Here is a 15,472-nt window from a genome sequence, read left to right as displayed (position 1 = left end):
AATTGTCTCTACCTCTGCCGTGATGATGATGGGGGGTCTGTAGTGTTGGAGTCTGGGCACGTTTGGTCTTTTCTCATAAAGCCTGTACTGGAAGGGAAACAGCTCCTCTGATGAATAGGTCTATGGGTTTGGTGTGCATTCCATGAAGAGCTGCACAACAGCAGATAAGGCCAGAGAGAAGTCATTACCATAACATGGGACTACTGAGTTCCACATGCAACGGAGGAACCTTTCTCTGTATGCGATTCATTTGGTTGGCCATGTATTTATATTTATCATATACATCAGTGGAGGATGCTGAGGGGAGGACGGCTCAGAGTAATGGCTGGAATGGAGACAATGGAATGGTATCAACCACATGGAAACCATATGCTTGACTCCACTCCAGATATTATTATGAGCCGTCCTCCCCACAGCAGCCTCCACTGATGTATATGATAAATATAAATACATAGTCTAAAAAAAAAAGACAGGAAGGGAATCTACAGAGGTGTCTGCTCCCCTGCATTAATGTTTCTGGAAAAGCCTCTTTCTCCATATGTTGGCTACGATAGACCCCGTGGTGTTCATTCAGGAACAGCAAACCCAGAGCAGATCATTGGGCTGGGGATGATCCCTTCCTTCCTTTGTCTCTCATCTCTCTCAGACAAAAGTGAGAAAAAATGCCTTAGTATGTCTAATCCATTCACTGAGCTCTAACGACTGTTTCCACTCAGTAACTGTTGGGGATCTGATCACAGTTAATTACTTAGAGCTGAATATGAGCTCTAAAACACTAAATCTACTTTAGCCCACCCTAATAGTTCATACTAGTCCACTAGAGTAGGTAGCGTACAGTCGTGGACAAAAGTTTTGAAAATGACACAAATATTAATTTTCACAAAGTCTGCTGCCTCAGTTTGCATGATGGCAATTTGCATATACTCCAGAATGTTATGAAGAGTGGTCAGATGAATTGCAATTAATTGCAAAGTCCCTCTTTGCCATGCAAATGAACTGAATCCCAAAAATACATTTCCACTGCATTTCAGAACTGCCACAAAAGGACCAGCTGACATCATGTCAGTGATTCTCTCGTTAACACAGGTGTGAGTGTTGACGAGGACAAGGCTGGAGATCACTCTGTCATGCTGATTGAGTTCAAATAACAGACTGGAAGCTTCAAAAGGAGGGTGGTGCTTGGAATCATTGTTCTTCCTCTGTCAACCATGGTTCCTGCAAGGAAACACGTGCCGTCATCATTGCTTTGCACAAAAAGGGCTTCACAGGCAAGGATATTGCTGCCAGTAAGATTGCACCTAAATCAACCATTTATCGGATCATCAAGAACTTCAAGGAGAGCGGTTCAATTGTTGTGAAGAAGGCTTCAGGGCACCCAAGGAAGTCCAGCAAGCGCCAGGACCATCTCCTAATGTTGATTCAGCTGCGGCATCGGGGCACCACCAGTACAGAGCTTGCTCAGGAATGGCAGCAGGCAGGTGTGAGTGCATCTGCATGCACAGTGAGGCGAAGACTTTTGGAGGATGGCCTGGTGTCAAAAAGGGCAGCAAAGAAGCCACTTCTCTCCAGGAAAAACATCAGGGACAGACTGATATTCTGCAAAAGGTACAGGGATTGGACTGCTGAGGACTGGGGTAAAGTCATTTTCTCTGATGAATCCCCTTTTCCGATTGTTTGGGGCATCCGGAAAAAAGCTTGTCCGGAGAAGACAAGGTGAGCGCTACCATCAGTCCTGTGTCATGCCAACAGCAAAGCATCCTGAGACCATTCATGTGTGGGGTTGCTTCTCAGCCAAGGGAGTGAGCTTCTCATAAAGAATGGTACCAACACATCCTCCGAGAGCAACTTCTCCCAACCATCCAGGAACAGTTTGGTGATGAACAATGCCTTTTCCAGCATGATGGAGCACCTTGCCATAAGGCAAAAGTGATAACTACGTGGCTCAGGGAACAAAACATCGATATTTTGGGTCCATGGCCAGGAAACTCCCCAGACCTTAATCCCATTGAGAACTTGTGGTTAATCCTCAAGAGGCGGGTGGACAAACAAAAACCTACAAATTCTGACAAACTCCAAGCATTGATTATGCAAGAATGGGCTACCATCAGTCAGGATGTGGCCCAGAAGTTAATTGACAGCATGCCAGGGCGGATTGCAGAGGTCTTGAAAAAGAAGGGTCAACACTTCAAATATTGACTCTTTGCATCAACTTCATGTAATTGTCAATAAAAGCCTTTGACACTTATGAAATGCTTGTAATTATACTTCAGTATTCCATAGTAACATCTGACAAAAATATCTAAAGACACTGAAGCAGCAGACTTTGTGAAAATGTATATTTGTGTCATTCTCAACACTTTTGGCCACGACTGTTTATGTAGTAATGCACAAATAGAGGGGAGAGGGCAGTGGTGGCTGGTGTCACTTAAATCGGCGGACAGGCTCATTGTAATGGCTGGAATGGAATAAATGTACCGGGTCAAACATGGTTTCTATGTGTTTGCTGCCATTCTATTCATCCATTCCAGCCACTACTATGAGCCATCCTCCCTTCACCAGCCCCCTGTGGCAGAGACTTATGACTCACTGAAGCTGTTTCTCTAATGAAGTCTCTGTGTGTCTCGCCCAGTCGTCTGACTGAAGCAGTTTCTCTAATGAAGTCTCTGTGTGTTTCCTCCAGTCGTCTGACTGAAGCTGTTTCTCTAATGAAGTCTCTGTGTGTCTCGCCCAGTCGTATGACTGAAGCAGTTTCTCTAATGAAGTCTCTGTGTGTCTCGCCCAGTCGTCTGACTGAAGCTGTTTCTCTAATGAAGTCTCTGTGTGTCTCGCCCAGTCGTCTGACTGAAGCTGTTTCTCTAATGAAGTCTCTGTGTTTCTCTAATGAAGTCTATGTGTGTCTCGCCCAGTCGTCTGACTGAAGCTGTTTCTCTAATGAAGTCTCTGTGTGTCTCGCCCAGTCGTCTGACTGAAGCACGTCTGCGTTCTTTAATCCAGAAGCTTTTAGTTAACACCAATAATTACAGTCCTTTAACCATTGACTCTGTCTGTTAGTAACTGCTGCTGCCTATGTCATTATCCATTTAGCCCTTCACTCCTGTGACACATGGCTCCTCTCTCTCTCTCTCTCTCTCTCTCTCTCTCTCTCTCTCTCTCTCTCTCTCTCTCTCTCTCTCTCTCTCTCTCTCTCTCTCTCTCTCTCTCTCTCTCTCTCTCTCTCTCTCTCTCTCTCTCTCTCTCTCTCTCTCTCTCTCTCTCTCTCTGTGTGTGTGTTAATCCACAATTAGAATTAAACTTGATAGAATGGACTAGCATTGATCATCATTCCCTGGTGGTTGGAAAAATCGATAGTTACATATCGCAATATTATTTGGGACGGTATTATATCGATACTTTGACTCCAAGTGAGCCAACTTGTTTTCAGCTCTTTAATTTCCATTAATGATCAAAATAAAATGTCTCATGCGCTCTCTTGTCGATCTGCAGCAGATATACATGTATAATGAGCAATAAGTTCGGAACATCAAATCCCATTAAAATCACAGTATTGATTTTAATATTATCAAGATAATATTGTATTGTGAGGTCCATAGAAATTCCCAGCACTAATTAGAATGTGGTACTTTTCTCACGTGCAACAATGGCAACTGCAACTGTGCCTCACTATCATGTTGGCCATGTTGGCTGTTCCTCTTCCACTCACCAATCCATGGCCCGAGCATCAGTGTTGTGTTCAAGACCACCTAAAGTGAGACCGATTCAAGACCAAGACCGGAGCAATTTAAATCCGAGTCAAGACCAAGACCAGAGGAGGGGGGGCGAGTCAAGACCTTTTATTTCCATCACGAATCAATCGCTCCGCCCTCAACTTCCGGTCTCCGTGCTGTTGTGCTGTTTGTTGCTACTTGGCTATCAGACAAACTTGTTGGTTTTTACTTTTAATACATTTACCAACGTCTAAGTTTTTTCCTCGCTCTACTTTTTTCGTTAAACTTTTTCACCCCGGACGCTTTATCTGGACATGGTTCTACAGGACCTCCACCAGCCAAAAAATAAGTACATGTAGGTAGAGTTATTAAAGTGACAATGCATAGATAATAACAGAGAGTAGCAGCAACATAGAAGAGGGGGGGGGGGGGGTAATGCTAATAGTCTGGGTAGCCATTTGATTAGATGTTCAGGAGTCTTATGGCTTGGGGGTAGAAGCAGTTTAGAAGCCTCTTGGACCTAGACTTGACGCTCCAGTACCGCTTGCCGTGTGGTAGCAGAGAGAACAGTCTATGACTAGGATGGCTGGAGTCTTTGACAATTTTTAGGGCCTTCCTCTGACACTGCCTTGTATAGAGGTCCTGAATGGCAGGAAGCTTGGCCCCAGTGAAGTACTGGGCCGTACGCACTACACTCTGTAGTGCCTTGCGGTTGGAGGCCGAGCAGTTGCCATGCCAGGCAGTGATCAACCTGTCAGGATGCTCTCGAGGGTGCAGCTGTAAAACCTTTTGAGGATCTGAAGACCCATGCAAAATCTTTTCAGTCTCCTGAGGGGGAATAGGTTTTGTCGTGCCCGCTTCACGACTGTCATGGTGTGCTTGGACCATGTTAGTTTGTTGGTGATGTGGACGCCAAGGAACTTGAAGATCTCAACCTGCTCCACTACAGCCCCGTCAATGAGAATGGGGGCGTGCTCGGTCCTCCTTTTCCTGTAGTCCACAATCATCTCCTTTGTCTTGATCACATTGCGGGAGAGGTTGTTGTCCTTGCACCACACGGTCAGGTGTATGACCTCCTCCCTATAGGCTTTCTCATCGTTGCTGGTGATCAGGCCTACCATTTTTGTGTCATCGGCAAACTTAATGATGGTGTTGGAGTTGTGCCTGGCCGTGCAGTCATTAGTGAACAGGGAGTACAGGAGGGGACTGAGCACGCACCCCTGAGGGGCCCCCGTGTTGAGGATCAGCATGGCGGACGTGTTTTTACCTACCCTTACCACCTGGCATCAGCCCGTCAGAAAGTCCAGGATCCAGTTGCAGAGGGAGGTGTTTAGTCCCAGTGTCCTTAGCTTACTGATGATCTTTGAGGGCACTATGGTGTTGAACGCTGAGCTGTAGTCAATGAATATGTGTGGAGTAAAGGTGGTCTAGAGTTTTTTTCCCTCTGGCTGCACATTTAACATGCCGATAGGAATTAGGTAAAACTGATTTAAGTTTTGCTGCATTAAAGTCCCCGGCCACTAGGGGCACCGCCACTGGTTGAGCGTTTTCCTGTTTGCTTATGGCGCTATACAGCTCATTGAGTGCGGTTTTAGTGCCAGTATCGGTCTGTGGTGATATGTAGACAGCTACAAAGAATACAGATGAAAACTCTCTAGGTAGATATGGTGGTCTACAGCTTATGATGAGGTACTCTACCTTAGGCGAGCAAAACCTCGAGACTTCCTTAGATATCGTGCACCAGCTATTGTTTACAAATATGCATAGGTCCCCACCCCGTGTCTTACCAGAGGCTGCTGTTCTATCCTGCCGATAGACTGTATAACACGCCAGCTGTATGTTATTAATGTCGTCGTTCAGCCACAACTCGGTGAAATATAAGATATTGCAGTTTTTAATGTCCAGTTGGTGTGATTTGCGTGCTTTCAGTTCGTCCCATTTATTTTCCATCGATTGAACGTTTGCTAACAGTACGGGTGGCGAAGGCAGATTAGCCACTGATCCTCACAAGGCACATCTCTTTCCGCAAATTCTCAGTTTCTTTCTCCAGCGAATGATGGGGATGAGGGACTTTACGGGTGTTTGGAGTATATCCTTCCCGTCCGACGAATTAAAGAAACATTATTTGTCCAATTCAAGGTGAGTAATCGCTGTTCTGATGTCCAGAATCTCTTTTCGGTCAAAAGAGATGGTAGCAGCAACATTATGTACAAAATAAGTTACAAACAATGCGGAAAAACAAACAAAATAGCACAGTTAGTTAAGAGCCAATAAAATGGCAGCCATCCCCTCCGGCGCCATCTTCACAACTTCCAGCTTAGTGGAGTCTGCCACTAGCACAGTCATTGTAGTCACCTCAGCTATCCCCATTGAGATCGTGTCTGTGCCTCGATCTCGGTTGAGGAAAACAAAACATGGCGGTGTATAGCAATCTCAGTGGAATTAAGACCTTTCCATTCCTGTCATTATTGAAAGAAATTGTGATATCTCACATCTCAAAATAGGGTTACTTAATGTTAGATCCCTCACTTCCAAGGCAGTCATAGTCAATGAACTAATCACTGATCATAATCTTGATGTGATTGGCCTGACTGAAACATGGCTCAAGCCTGATGAATTTACTGTGTTAAATGAGGAATCTCTTCCTGGTTATACTAGTGACCGTATTCCCCGAGCATTCTGCAAAGGCGGAGGTGTTGCTAACATTTGTGACAGCAAATTTCAATTCACTAAAAGAAAAATGACTGCGTTTTCATCTATTGAGCTTCACGTCACAAAATCTATGCAGCCTACTTAATCCCTTTTTATAGCTTCTGTTTACAGGCCTCCTGGTCCGTATACAGCGTTCCTTACTGAGTTCCCTGAATTCCTATCAGACCTTGTAGTCATGACAGATAATATTAAAATTTTTGGTGACTTTAATATTCACGTGGAAAAGTCCAAAGACCCACTCCAAAAGGCTTTCGGAGCCATCATCGACTCAGTGGGTTTTGTCCAACATGTCTCCAGAACAACTCATTGCCACAGTCATACTCTGGACCTAGTTTTGTCCCGTAAATAAATATTGTCGATCTAAATGTTTTTCCTCAGAATCCTGGACTATCGGACCACACTTTTATTTTGTTTGCAACAAATAATCGCAACAAATAATCTGCTCAGACCCCAACCAAGGATCATCAAAAGACATGCTATAAATTCTCGGACAACCCAAAGATTCCTAGATGCACTTCCAGACTCCCTCCATGTACCCAAGGATGTTGGAGTACAACAATTGGTTAACCAAATAACTGAGGATCTTAATGTAACCTTGCGTAATACCCTAGATCCAGTCGCACCCTTAAAAACTAAAAACATTTGTCACAAGAAATTTGCTCCCTGATATATAGAAAATAACCGAGCCATGAAGCAAGCTTCATGGCGCTCCACCAAACTGGAAGTCTTCCGACTAGCTTGGAAAGACAGTACCATGTAATATCGAATAGCCCTCACTGCTGCTCGATTATCCTATTTTTCCAACCTAATTGAAGAGAAACGAACAATCCCAAATATATTTTTGATACTGTCGCAAAGCTAACTAAAAAGCAGCATTCAAAAAGAGAGGATAGCTTTCACTTCAGCAGTGATACATTCATGAACTTCTTCAATGAAAATATCTTGATCATTAGAAAGCAAATTACAGACTCCACTTTGAATATGCGTATTTCTCCAAAGCTCAGTTGTCTGAGTCTGCACAGAACTACCAGGACCTAGGATCAATGGAGACACTCAAGTTTTTTAATCCTATATCTCTTGACACATTCATGAATATAGGCATGGCCTCTAAACCGCCAAGCTGCATACTGGACCTATTCCAACTAAACTACTGAAAGAGCTACTTCCTGTGCTTGGCCCTTCTATGATGAACATAATACATGGCTCCCTATCCACTGGATGTGTACCAAGCTCAATAAAAGTGGCAGTAATAAAGCCTCTTGAAAAAGCCTAACCTGGACCCAGAAAATGAGAAAAACTATCAGCCTGTATCAAATCCCATTCCCACTCCCATTCCTCTCAAAAAATATTAAAAAGCTGTTGCGCAGAAACTCACTGCCTTCCTGAAGACAAATAATGTATACGAATTGCTTCAGTCTGGTTTGACCCCCCCATAGCACTGAGACTCCACTTGTGAAGGTGGTAAATTACCTTTTAATGGCATCTGTCCTCATGCTGCAAGACCTTAGTGCTGCTTTGACACCATCGATCACCACATTCTTTTGGAGAGATTAGAAACTCTAATTGGTCTACATGGACAAGTTCTTGGCTGGTTTAGATCTTATCTGTCGGAAAGATATCAGTTTGTCTCTGTGGATGGTTTGCCCTCTGACAAATCAATTGCAAGTTTCCTCAAGGTTCCGTTTTAGGACCACTATTGTGTTCACTATATATTCTACCTCTTGGTGATGTCATTCGGATGTCATAGGGATTGGACCAAAGCGCAGCGTGGAATGTGGACATAATGAAGTTTATTAAAGTAAAGACGAAAACCGAAAACACTTCAACAAACTACAAAATAACAAACGAACGTAGACAGACCTGAACTATGAGAACTTACATAATAACACGAAGAACGCACGAACAGGTACAGACTACAACAAACGAACGAACAAACCGAAACAGTCCCGTGTGGTGCAACATACACAGACACGGAAGACAATCACCCACAAACAAACAGTGTGAACAGCCTACCTTTATATGGTTCTCAATCAGAGGAAACGTCAAACACCTGTCCCTGATTGAGAACCATATAAGGCTAATTACACCTGACCTAAACATAGAAACACAAAACATAGAATGCCCACCCCAACTCACGCCCTGACCAACTAAACACATACAAAATTAACAGAAAACAGGTCAGGAACGTGACAGAACCCCCCCCTCAAGGTGCGAACTCTGGACGCACCACCAAAAGTCTAGGGGAGGGTCTGGGTGGGCATCTGTCCACGGTGGCGGCTCAGGCTCTGGGCGTGGTCCCCATCCCACCATAGTCAAACCCCGCTTTTGTAGCCTCCTCCCAATGACCACCCTCCAAATTAAACCCACCGGATTAAGGGGCAGCACCGGACTAAGGGGCAATACCAGAATGAGGGGCAACACCGGAATGAGGGGCAACACCGGAATGAGGGGCAACACCGGATTGGATGGCGGATCCTGGCTGGCTGGCTCTGGCGGATCCTGGCTGGCTGGCTCTGGCGGATCCTGGCTGGATGACGGCTCTGGCTGGTCATGGCTGGATGACGGCTCTGGCTGGTCATGGCTGGATGACGGCTCTGGCTGGTCATGGCTGGATGACGGCTCTGGCTGGTCATGGCTGGATGACGGCTCTGGCTGGTCATGGCTGGATGACGGCTCTGGCTGGTCATGGCTCGCTGACGGCTCTGGCTGGTCATGGCTCGCTGACGGCTCTGGCTGGTCATGGCTCGCTGCAGACGGGCGGCTTTGAAGGCTCAGTACCGACGGGCAGTTCATGCGGCGCTTGGCAGACGGACAGTTCAGACGGCGTTGGGCAGACGGGCAGTTCAGGCGCCGTTGGGCAGACGGGCAGTTCAGGCGCCGCTTGGCAGACGGGCAGTTCAGGCGCCGCTTGGCAGACGGCAGACTCTGGCCGGCTGAGACGCACTGTAGGCCTGGTGCGTGGTACCGGAACTGGAGGTACCGGGCTAAGGACACGCACCATCAGGCTAGTGCGGGGAACAACAACAGGGCACACTGGACTCTCAAGGCGTACTATAGGCCTGGTGCGTGGTACCGGCACTGGTGGTACCGGGCTGAGGGCACGCACATCAGGGCGAGTACGGGGAGAAGGAACAGTGCGTACAGGGCTCTGGAGACGCACAGGAGGCTTGATGCGTGGTGCCGGAACTGGAGGCACTGGGCTGGAGACACGCACCACAGGGAGAGTGCGTGGAGGAGGAACAGGGCTCTGGAGACGCACTGGAAGCCTGGTGCGTGGTGTAGGCACTGGTGGTACTGAGCTGGAGCGGGGAGGTGGCGCCGGAAATACCGGACCGTGCAGGCGTACTGGCTCCCTTGAGCACTGAGCCTGCCCAACCTTACCTGGTTGTATGCTCCCCGTCGCCCGACCAGTGCGGGGAGGTGGAATAACCCGCACCGGGCTATGTAGGCGAACCGGGGACACCATGCGTAAGGCTGGTGCCATGTAAGCCGGCCCGAGGAGACGCACTGGTGGCCAGATATGTAGAGCCGGCTTCATGGCACTTGGCTCAATGCTCAATCTGGCCCGGCCGATACGAGGAGCTGGTATGTACCGCACCGGGCTGTGCACACGTACAGGAGACACCATGCGCTCTACTGCGTAACACGGTGTCTGCCCATACTCTCGCTCTCCACGGTAAGTACAGGGAGTGGGCGCAGGTCTCCTACCTGACTTCGCCACTCTCCCTCTTAGCCCCCCCCCCCAAGAAATGTTTGGGGTTTACTCACAGGCTTCCTACCGCGTCGTCGTGCTGCCTCCATTCGCCGGTATCCCTCCTCGCACTGCGCCACTGCGGGCTCCGGCACTCGCCCTGGGTCGATCGCCCACCTGTCGATCTCCTCCCACGTAGTGTAGCCCAGATCCTTCTCCTGCTTCCGAGCTAGCTCCTCGAAACGCCGCCTCTCTGCTTTCGCTGCCTCCAGCTCAGCTTTGGGGCGGCGATATTCTCCTGGTTGAGCCCAGGGTCCCTTTCCGTCCAATATTTCCTCCCAAGTCCACGAGTCCTGGTTCTTTGGCCGCTGCTGCTGGTTCCTCTCACGCTGCTTGCTCCATGGTGGGTGGGTGATTCTGTAACGGCTGTCCTCTTCCGAAGAGGAGGAGTAGGGATTGGACCAAAGCGCAGCGTGGAATGTGGACATAATGAAGTTTATTAAAGTAAAGACGAAAACCGAAAACACTTCAACAAACTACAAAATAACAAACGAACGTAGACAGACCTGAACTATGAGAACTTACATAATAACACGAAGAACGCACGAACAGGTACAGACTACAACAAACGAACGAACAAACCGAAACAGTCCCGTGTGGTGCAACATACACAGACACGGAAGACAATCACCCACAAACAAACAGTGTGAACAGCCTACCTTTATATGGTTCTCAATCAGAGGAAACGTCAAACACCTGTCCCTGATTGAGAACCATATAAGGCTAATTACACCTGACCTAAACATAGAAACACAAAACATAGAATGCCCACCCCAACTCACGCCCTGACCAACTAAACACATACAAAATTAACAGAAAACAGGTCAGGAACGTGACAGATAAAGCCTTAAATAAACTTAAGTTAGTGCTAAACACAGCTGCTAGAATCATGACTAGAGCCCAAAAAATGTAACATATTACTCCAGTGGCTTACTTTTAAGGCTAGGGTTGATTTCAAGGTTTTACTGCTAAACTACAAAGCATTACATGGGCTTGCTCCTAACTATCTCTCCGATTTGGTCCTGTCGTACATACGTAAAAAATGAGGACCTGAGCCCTAGGATCATGCCTCAGGACTACCTGGCCTGATGACTCCTGGCTGCCCCCAGTACACCTTGTCGTGCTGCTGCTCCAGTTTCAATTGTTCTGCCTGCGGCTGGGGAACACTGACCTGTTCACCGGACGTGCTACCTTGTCCCGGACCTGCTGTTTCCGACTCGCTCTCTCTCTACTGCACCTGCTGTCTCGACCTCTGAATGCTCAGCTATGAAAAGCCAACTGAAATTTACTCCTGAGGTACTGACCTGTTGTATCCTCTACAAACACTGTGATTATTATTTGACCCTGCTGGTCATCTATAAATGTTTGAACATCTTGAAGAACAATCTGGCCTTAAATGGCCATGTACTCTTATAATCTCCATCCGGCACAGACAGAAGAGGACTGGCCACCACTCAGAGCCTGGTTCCTCTCTAGGTTTCTTCCTAGGTTCCTGCCTTTCTAGGGAGTTGTTCCTAGCCACTGTGCTCTTTGGGGTTTTAGGCTGGGTTTCTGTATAGCACTTTGCGACATCTGCTGATGTAAAAAAAGGGCTTTATGGATCAATTTGATTGAAGATCGAGACCGGGAGGGGGACAAGGGGTCGTAGAGACAGAGTCAAGAATGAGACCAGAAGGCCTATAGACCAGAAGGCCTATAGGTTCACCACTGAAGACCTATAGGTTCACCACTGAAGGCCTATAGGTTCACCACTGAAGGCCTATAGGTTCACCACTGAAGGCCTATAGGTTCACCACTGAAGACCTATAGGTTCACCACTGAAGACCTATAGGTTCACCACTGAAGACCTATAGGTTCACCACTGAAGACCTATAGGTTCACCACTGAAGACCTATAGGTTCACCACTGAAGACCTATAGGTTCACCACTGAAGACCTATAGGTTCACCACTGAAGGCCTATAGATTCACCACTGAAGGCCTATAGGTTCACCACTGAAGGCCTATAGATTCACCACTGAAGGCCTATAGATTCACCACTGAAGGCCTATAGGTTCACCACTGAAGACCTATAGGTTCACCACTGAAGGCCTATAGGTTCACCACTGAAGACCTATAGGTTCACCACTGAAGACCTATAGATTCACCACTGAAGGCCTATAGGTACACCACTGAAGGCCTATAGATTCACCACTGAAGGCCTATAGGTTCACCACTGAAGACCTATAGGTTCACCACTGAAGGCCTATAGGTTCACCACTGTACTGTTAAGATGTTCATGTTTTAACAAAGGAGGGTATATATTTGGTCTGGCGAAGAGCTTTTATGCACTGGTCTCAGCTGGTCTTATTAGGAGTCCTCACTGTCCGAGACCGAGTCAAAACCGAGTACAAATGTATCCGACACCAAGACAAGACCGAGACACTCAATATGTGGTCTCGAGACCGGACGTCTTGAGTAATACAACACTGATTAGCATCATGTGATGTCTTTCATTCAACAAAGAAGGGAACAGGCTGTTCATACTCTTCAAAAGGGTTACAACAACCTGCCTGCCCTCGCCCCCGTCCGCCTCACGTTGCCCTCCATGAGTTACTGCCTGTGGGGACTCCTGACTCCTCCACCGGCCTGTACTATAGCTTGTGTAGGTGTAGTAGTGATGATGGATGTCCTGGCTGCTACACGGTGGCTAATGTTACGAGTTGTCAGCCACTGAATAACGGGGAGGTCTCAGGTGGCCTGGGCCGCTCGCTTCAGAGTGACGGCCCTCTGGAGAGATGCTGCCCTTGATTATACACCGGGAGGGAGGAAGAGGGGGAGGGAAAAGGGGAAGAGGGAAGAGGGGGAAGTCAATGGCCTGACAGAGAGAGAGTGTCAGTTTGGGCGTTTATACAGTACACTATACAGTCTTCAGGACCCCTAGGTGTCTATTATAGAAGGATAAGGTTTTTACTTTGAGGTGGCCTGTCAGAATGCCTGTATTGCATTGTCATAGGAATGACATAGTACCTGTCAGAGAAGGTCAAGAGGTTTATTACAGTCTGACATCACACTTATGGGAAATGACAATCACACTCCTGAGAGGTGGGGATGTTCAGAACCTTGCATTAGAGAGAGTGTCCTGGGAAATCCACACGAGTCCCACTGTTGTTATCACATTCTCAAACAGGCCTTTCATATTAACATTGTTACCTGATCAATCAACTAATATCTGTTCTGGTCACTTGACCCCTCACCTCACCCCTGCAATACCTCCCAAGGTCGTAAGATTGGGAGGCAGAGCCAAGGTAGTTTTCTCCTTTCTCAGCTGACCTGATTTAAACAAATCTTGAGACACAAAACAGCTGGAAACACAGCTCAGATGACAGTCTAGTCTAATTCAATTGAATATCACAAACCAAGAGGGATTCGTCCCTTCATAACAGATAAAAGGACAACTTTTATCTGCTTTCTCCTCTCATTGCTTTAGGCCCACCGGGGGACTCATTTGATGGGGTATTAGTTCTGTACGTCGATAAAAAGGAACACACGTCAACATCTGCCCTGCAGGAAAATGTAAAAATAACAGAACATTTACGTGACGTGGTGGCAGGCCCAATCACAGCGGAGGAGCAGAACCCAATCCGTTTAAAAACCCATTTGGAGCTGTGCCTGGTGGGGAGGGCAGAGGCTGGGAGATGGAGCGGTTTTCCCTGGGCATGTAAAAGGCCAGACTGACGGATGGACCTATAAACACTCAGCTTTTACCTCCCAGAGAAAATAGACAGGAACAAAGGAGCCTGCTGCCCGGGCACATTCCCATTCCTCCCTTTCCCTCTTAATCTTTCCTGTCATCGCCCCACCCCGGTGAGAGAAAGAGAGGGAGGGATGGAGGGAGGGATGGAGGGAGGGAGAGATGCAGAGGGAGGGAGAGAGGGATGCGGAGGGAGAGAGGGATGTGGAGGGAGGGAGAGATGGAGGGAGGGATGGAGGGAGGGAGAGATGCAGAGGGAGGGAGAGAGGGATGCGGAGGGAGAGAGGGATGTGGAGGGAGGGAGAGATGGAGGGAGGGATGCGTAGGTGTGCATAAATCGTGTTGCCTGACTTGTTATTTCTCTCAGCGTTCCCTCGCTCATCTTCAGATGGCTGGGCTGGCTGTGTCTGGCTCACTGGCTGACTGTTCTAACAGTAGACAGTGCAAACAACCATCAATAGTACTAATCACTGGACTGATTTCTAGTTAAAACACATTGATGTGTTTTCCCAATAGGCCTTCTTCACGAAGGTCTTTTGGTCTATTGATAAATCAACAACAGAATCTGTATCTGATAGATGTTTATTGTGTACCTGTGGGAGACTATTCTTATTGATTAGGAACAAAGCATTGATTAATGAATGGATTATGACTGATGTTTTCTTCTGCCGCTCTAGTCGCTAGTTCTAACTATGAATCTATATAATAGGTTCAATCCACAGCACACCCAAAATTGATTACTGAAGGTGCTGAAAGCTGGATAAACATAAAAAAGTCTCTGCACACTTCCAGTCCAATACAAAGTTATTTTAATTGTATCTGAGCTTTCGGTCAATCAACCTTCATCAGAGCATAACTGTGTGTCACTGTGTATAATATGCTCTGATGAAGGTCAATTGAACGAAAGCTTAGCTACAATTAAAATAACTTTGTATCGAACTGGAAGTGTGCAGAGACTTTTTCCTGTTTATCCAGTTTTACTTGTGAATGTAACACATGTAATGAATCAAACACATACCACCATCTTGTTGAGGGAGACCCAGCAGTCCTGGGGGAAGTCCTGCAGCATGGGAACCAGGAATTGCAGACAGCCATCCCAGTGACACAGCAGCAGCATCATACCAATCAGGTTGAAGATCCGCATTACTGCACTGGCCAGGTCATAGGTCATATGGAAGATCTAAAACAGAGATGGAGAGACAAGGAATGAGTTAAGGCGGAGAGGATGGACGAGTGTGTGTGTGTGTGTGTGTGTGTGTGTGTGTGTGTGTGTGTGTGTGTGTGTGTGTGTGTGTGTGTGTGTGTGTGTGTGTGTGTGTGTGTGTGTGTGTGTGTGTGTGTGTGTGTGTGTGTGTGTGTGAGACATCGAGAGATAGAGAAGCAGAGAGAGAGAGGATAAAAGAGAGAGAGAAATAGAGAGAGAATCACAGTCACAGAATTCTTCAAGATTTCCTGTTTAATTTGCTGCAAGATTCTCTAGTGATCAAGATGACAATTCCTAGGAGCAGGATTAAAGGAGAAGACTACAGTCAGCAGAACCATGTTGCCTGCTGGTTCTTTGGACCGGATTAAGA

The 15,472-nt window shown here is 47.0% G+C and overlaps 1 protein-coding gene across 1 annotated transcript in view; it reads right to left on the bottom strand.

Moving 5' to 3' along the window:
- The window catches only part of LOC120055347 (potassium/sodium hyperpolarization-activated cyclic nucleotide-gated channel 2-like), a 73,923-nt gene that overhangs the window by 36,367 nt on the left and 22,084 nt on the right, over window positions 1-15,472 (bottom strand). The window contains exon 3 of the mRNA XM_039003218.1: window positions 14,917-15,078. Coding sequence (XP_038859146.1) covers window positions 14,917-15,078 — 162 coding nt within the window. The remainder of the gene's footprint in view (window positions 1-14,916; window positions 15,079-15,472) is intronic.

Source organism: Salvelinus namaycush, chromosome 11 (genome assembly GCF_016432855.1).
Source record: "Salvelinus namaycush isolate Seneca chromosome 11, SaNama_1.0, whole genome shotgun sequence".
In the NCBI taxonomy this organism is placed as follows: domain Eukaryota; kingdom Metazoa; phylum Chordata; class Actinopteri; order Salmoniformes; family Salmonidae; genus Salvelinus; species Salvelinus namaycush.
Note: the sequence above shows the minus strand (reverse complement) of the source record. Positions and strands in the feature narration are given on the sequence as shown.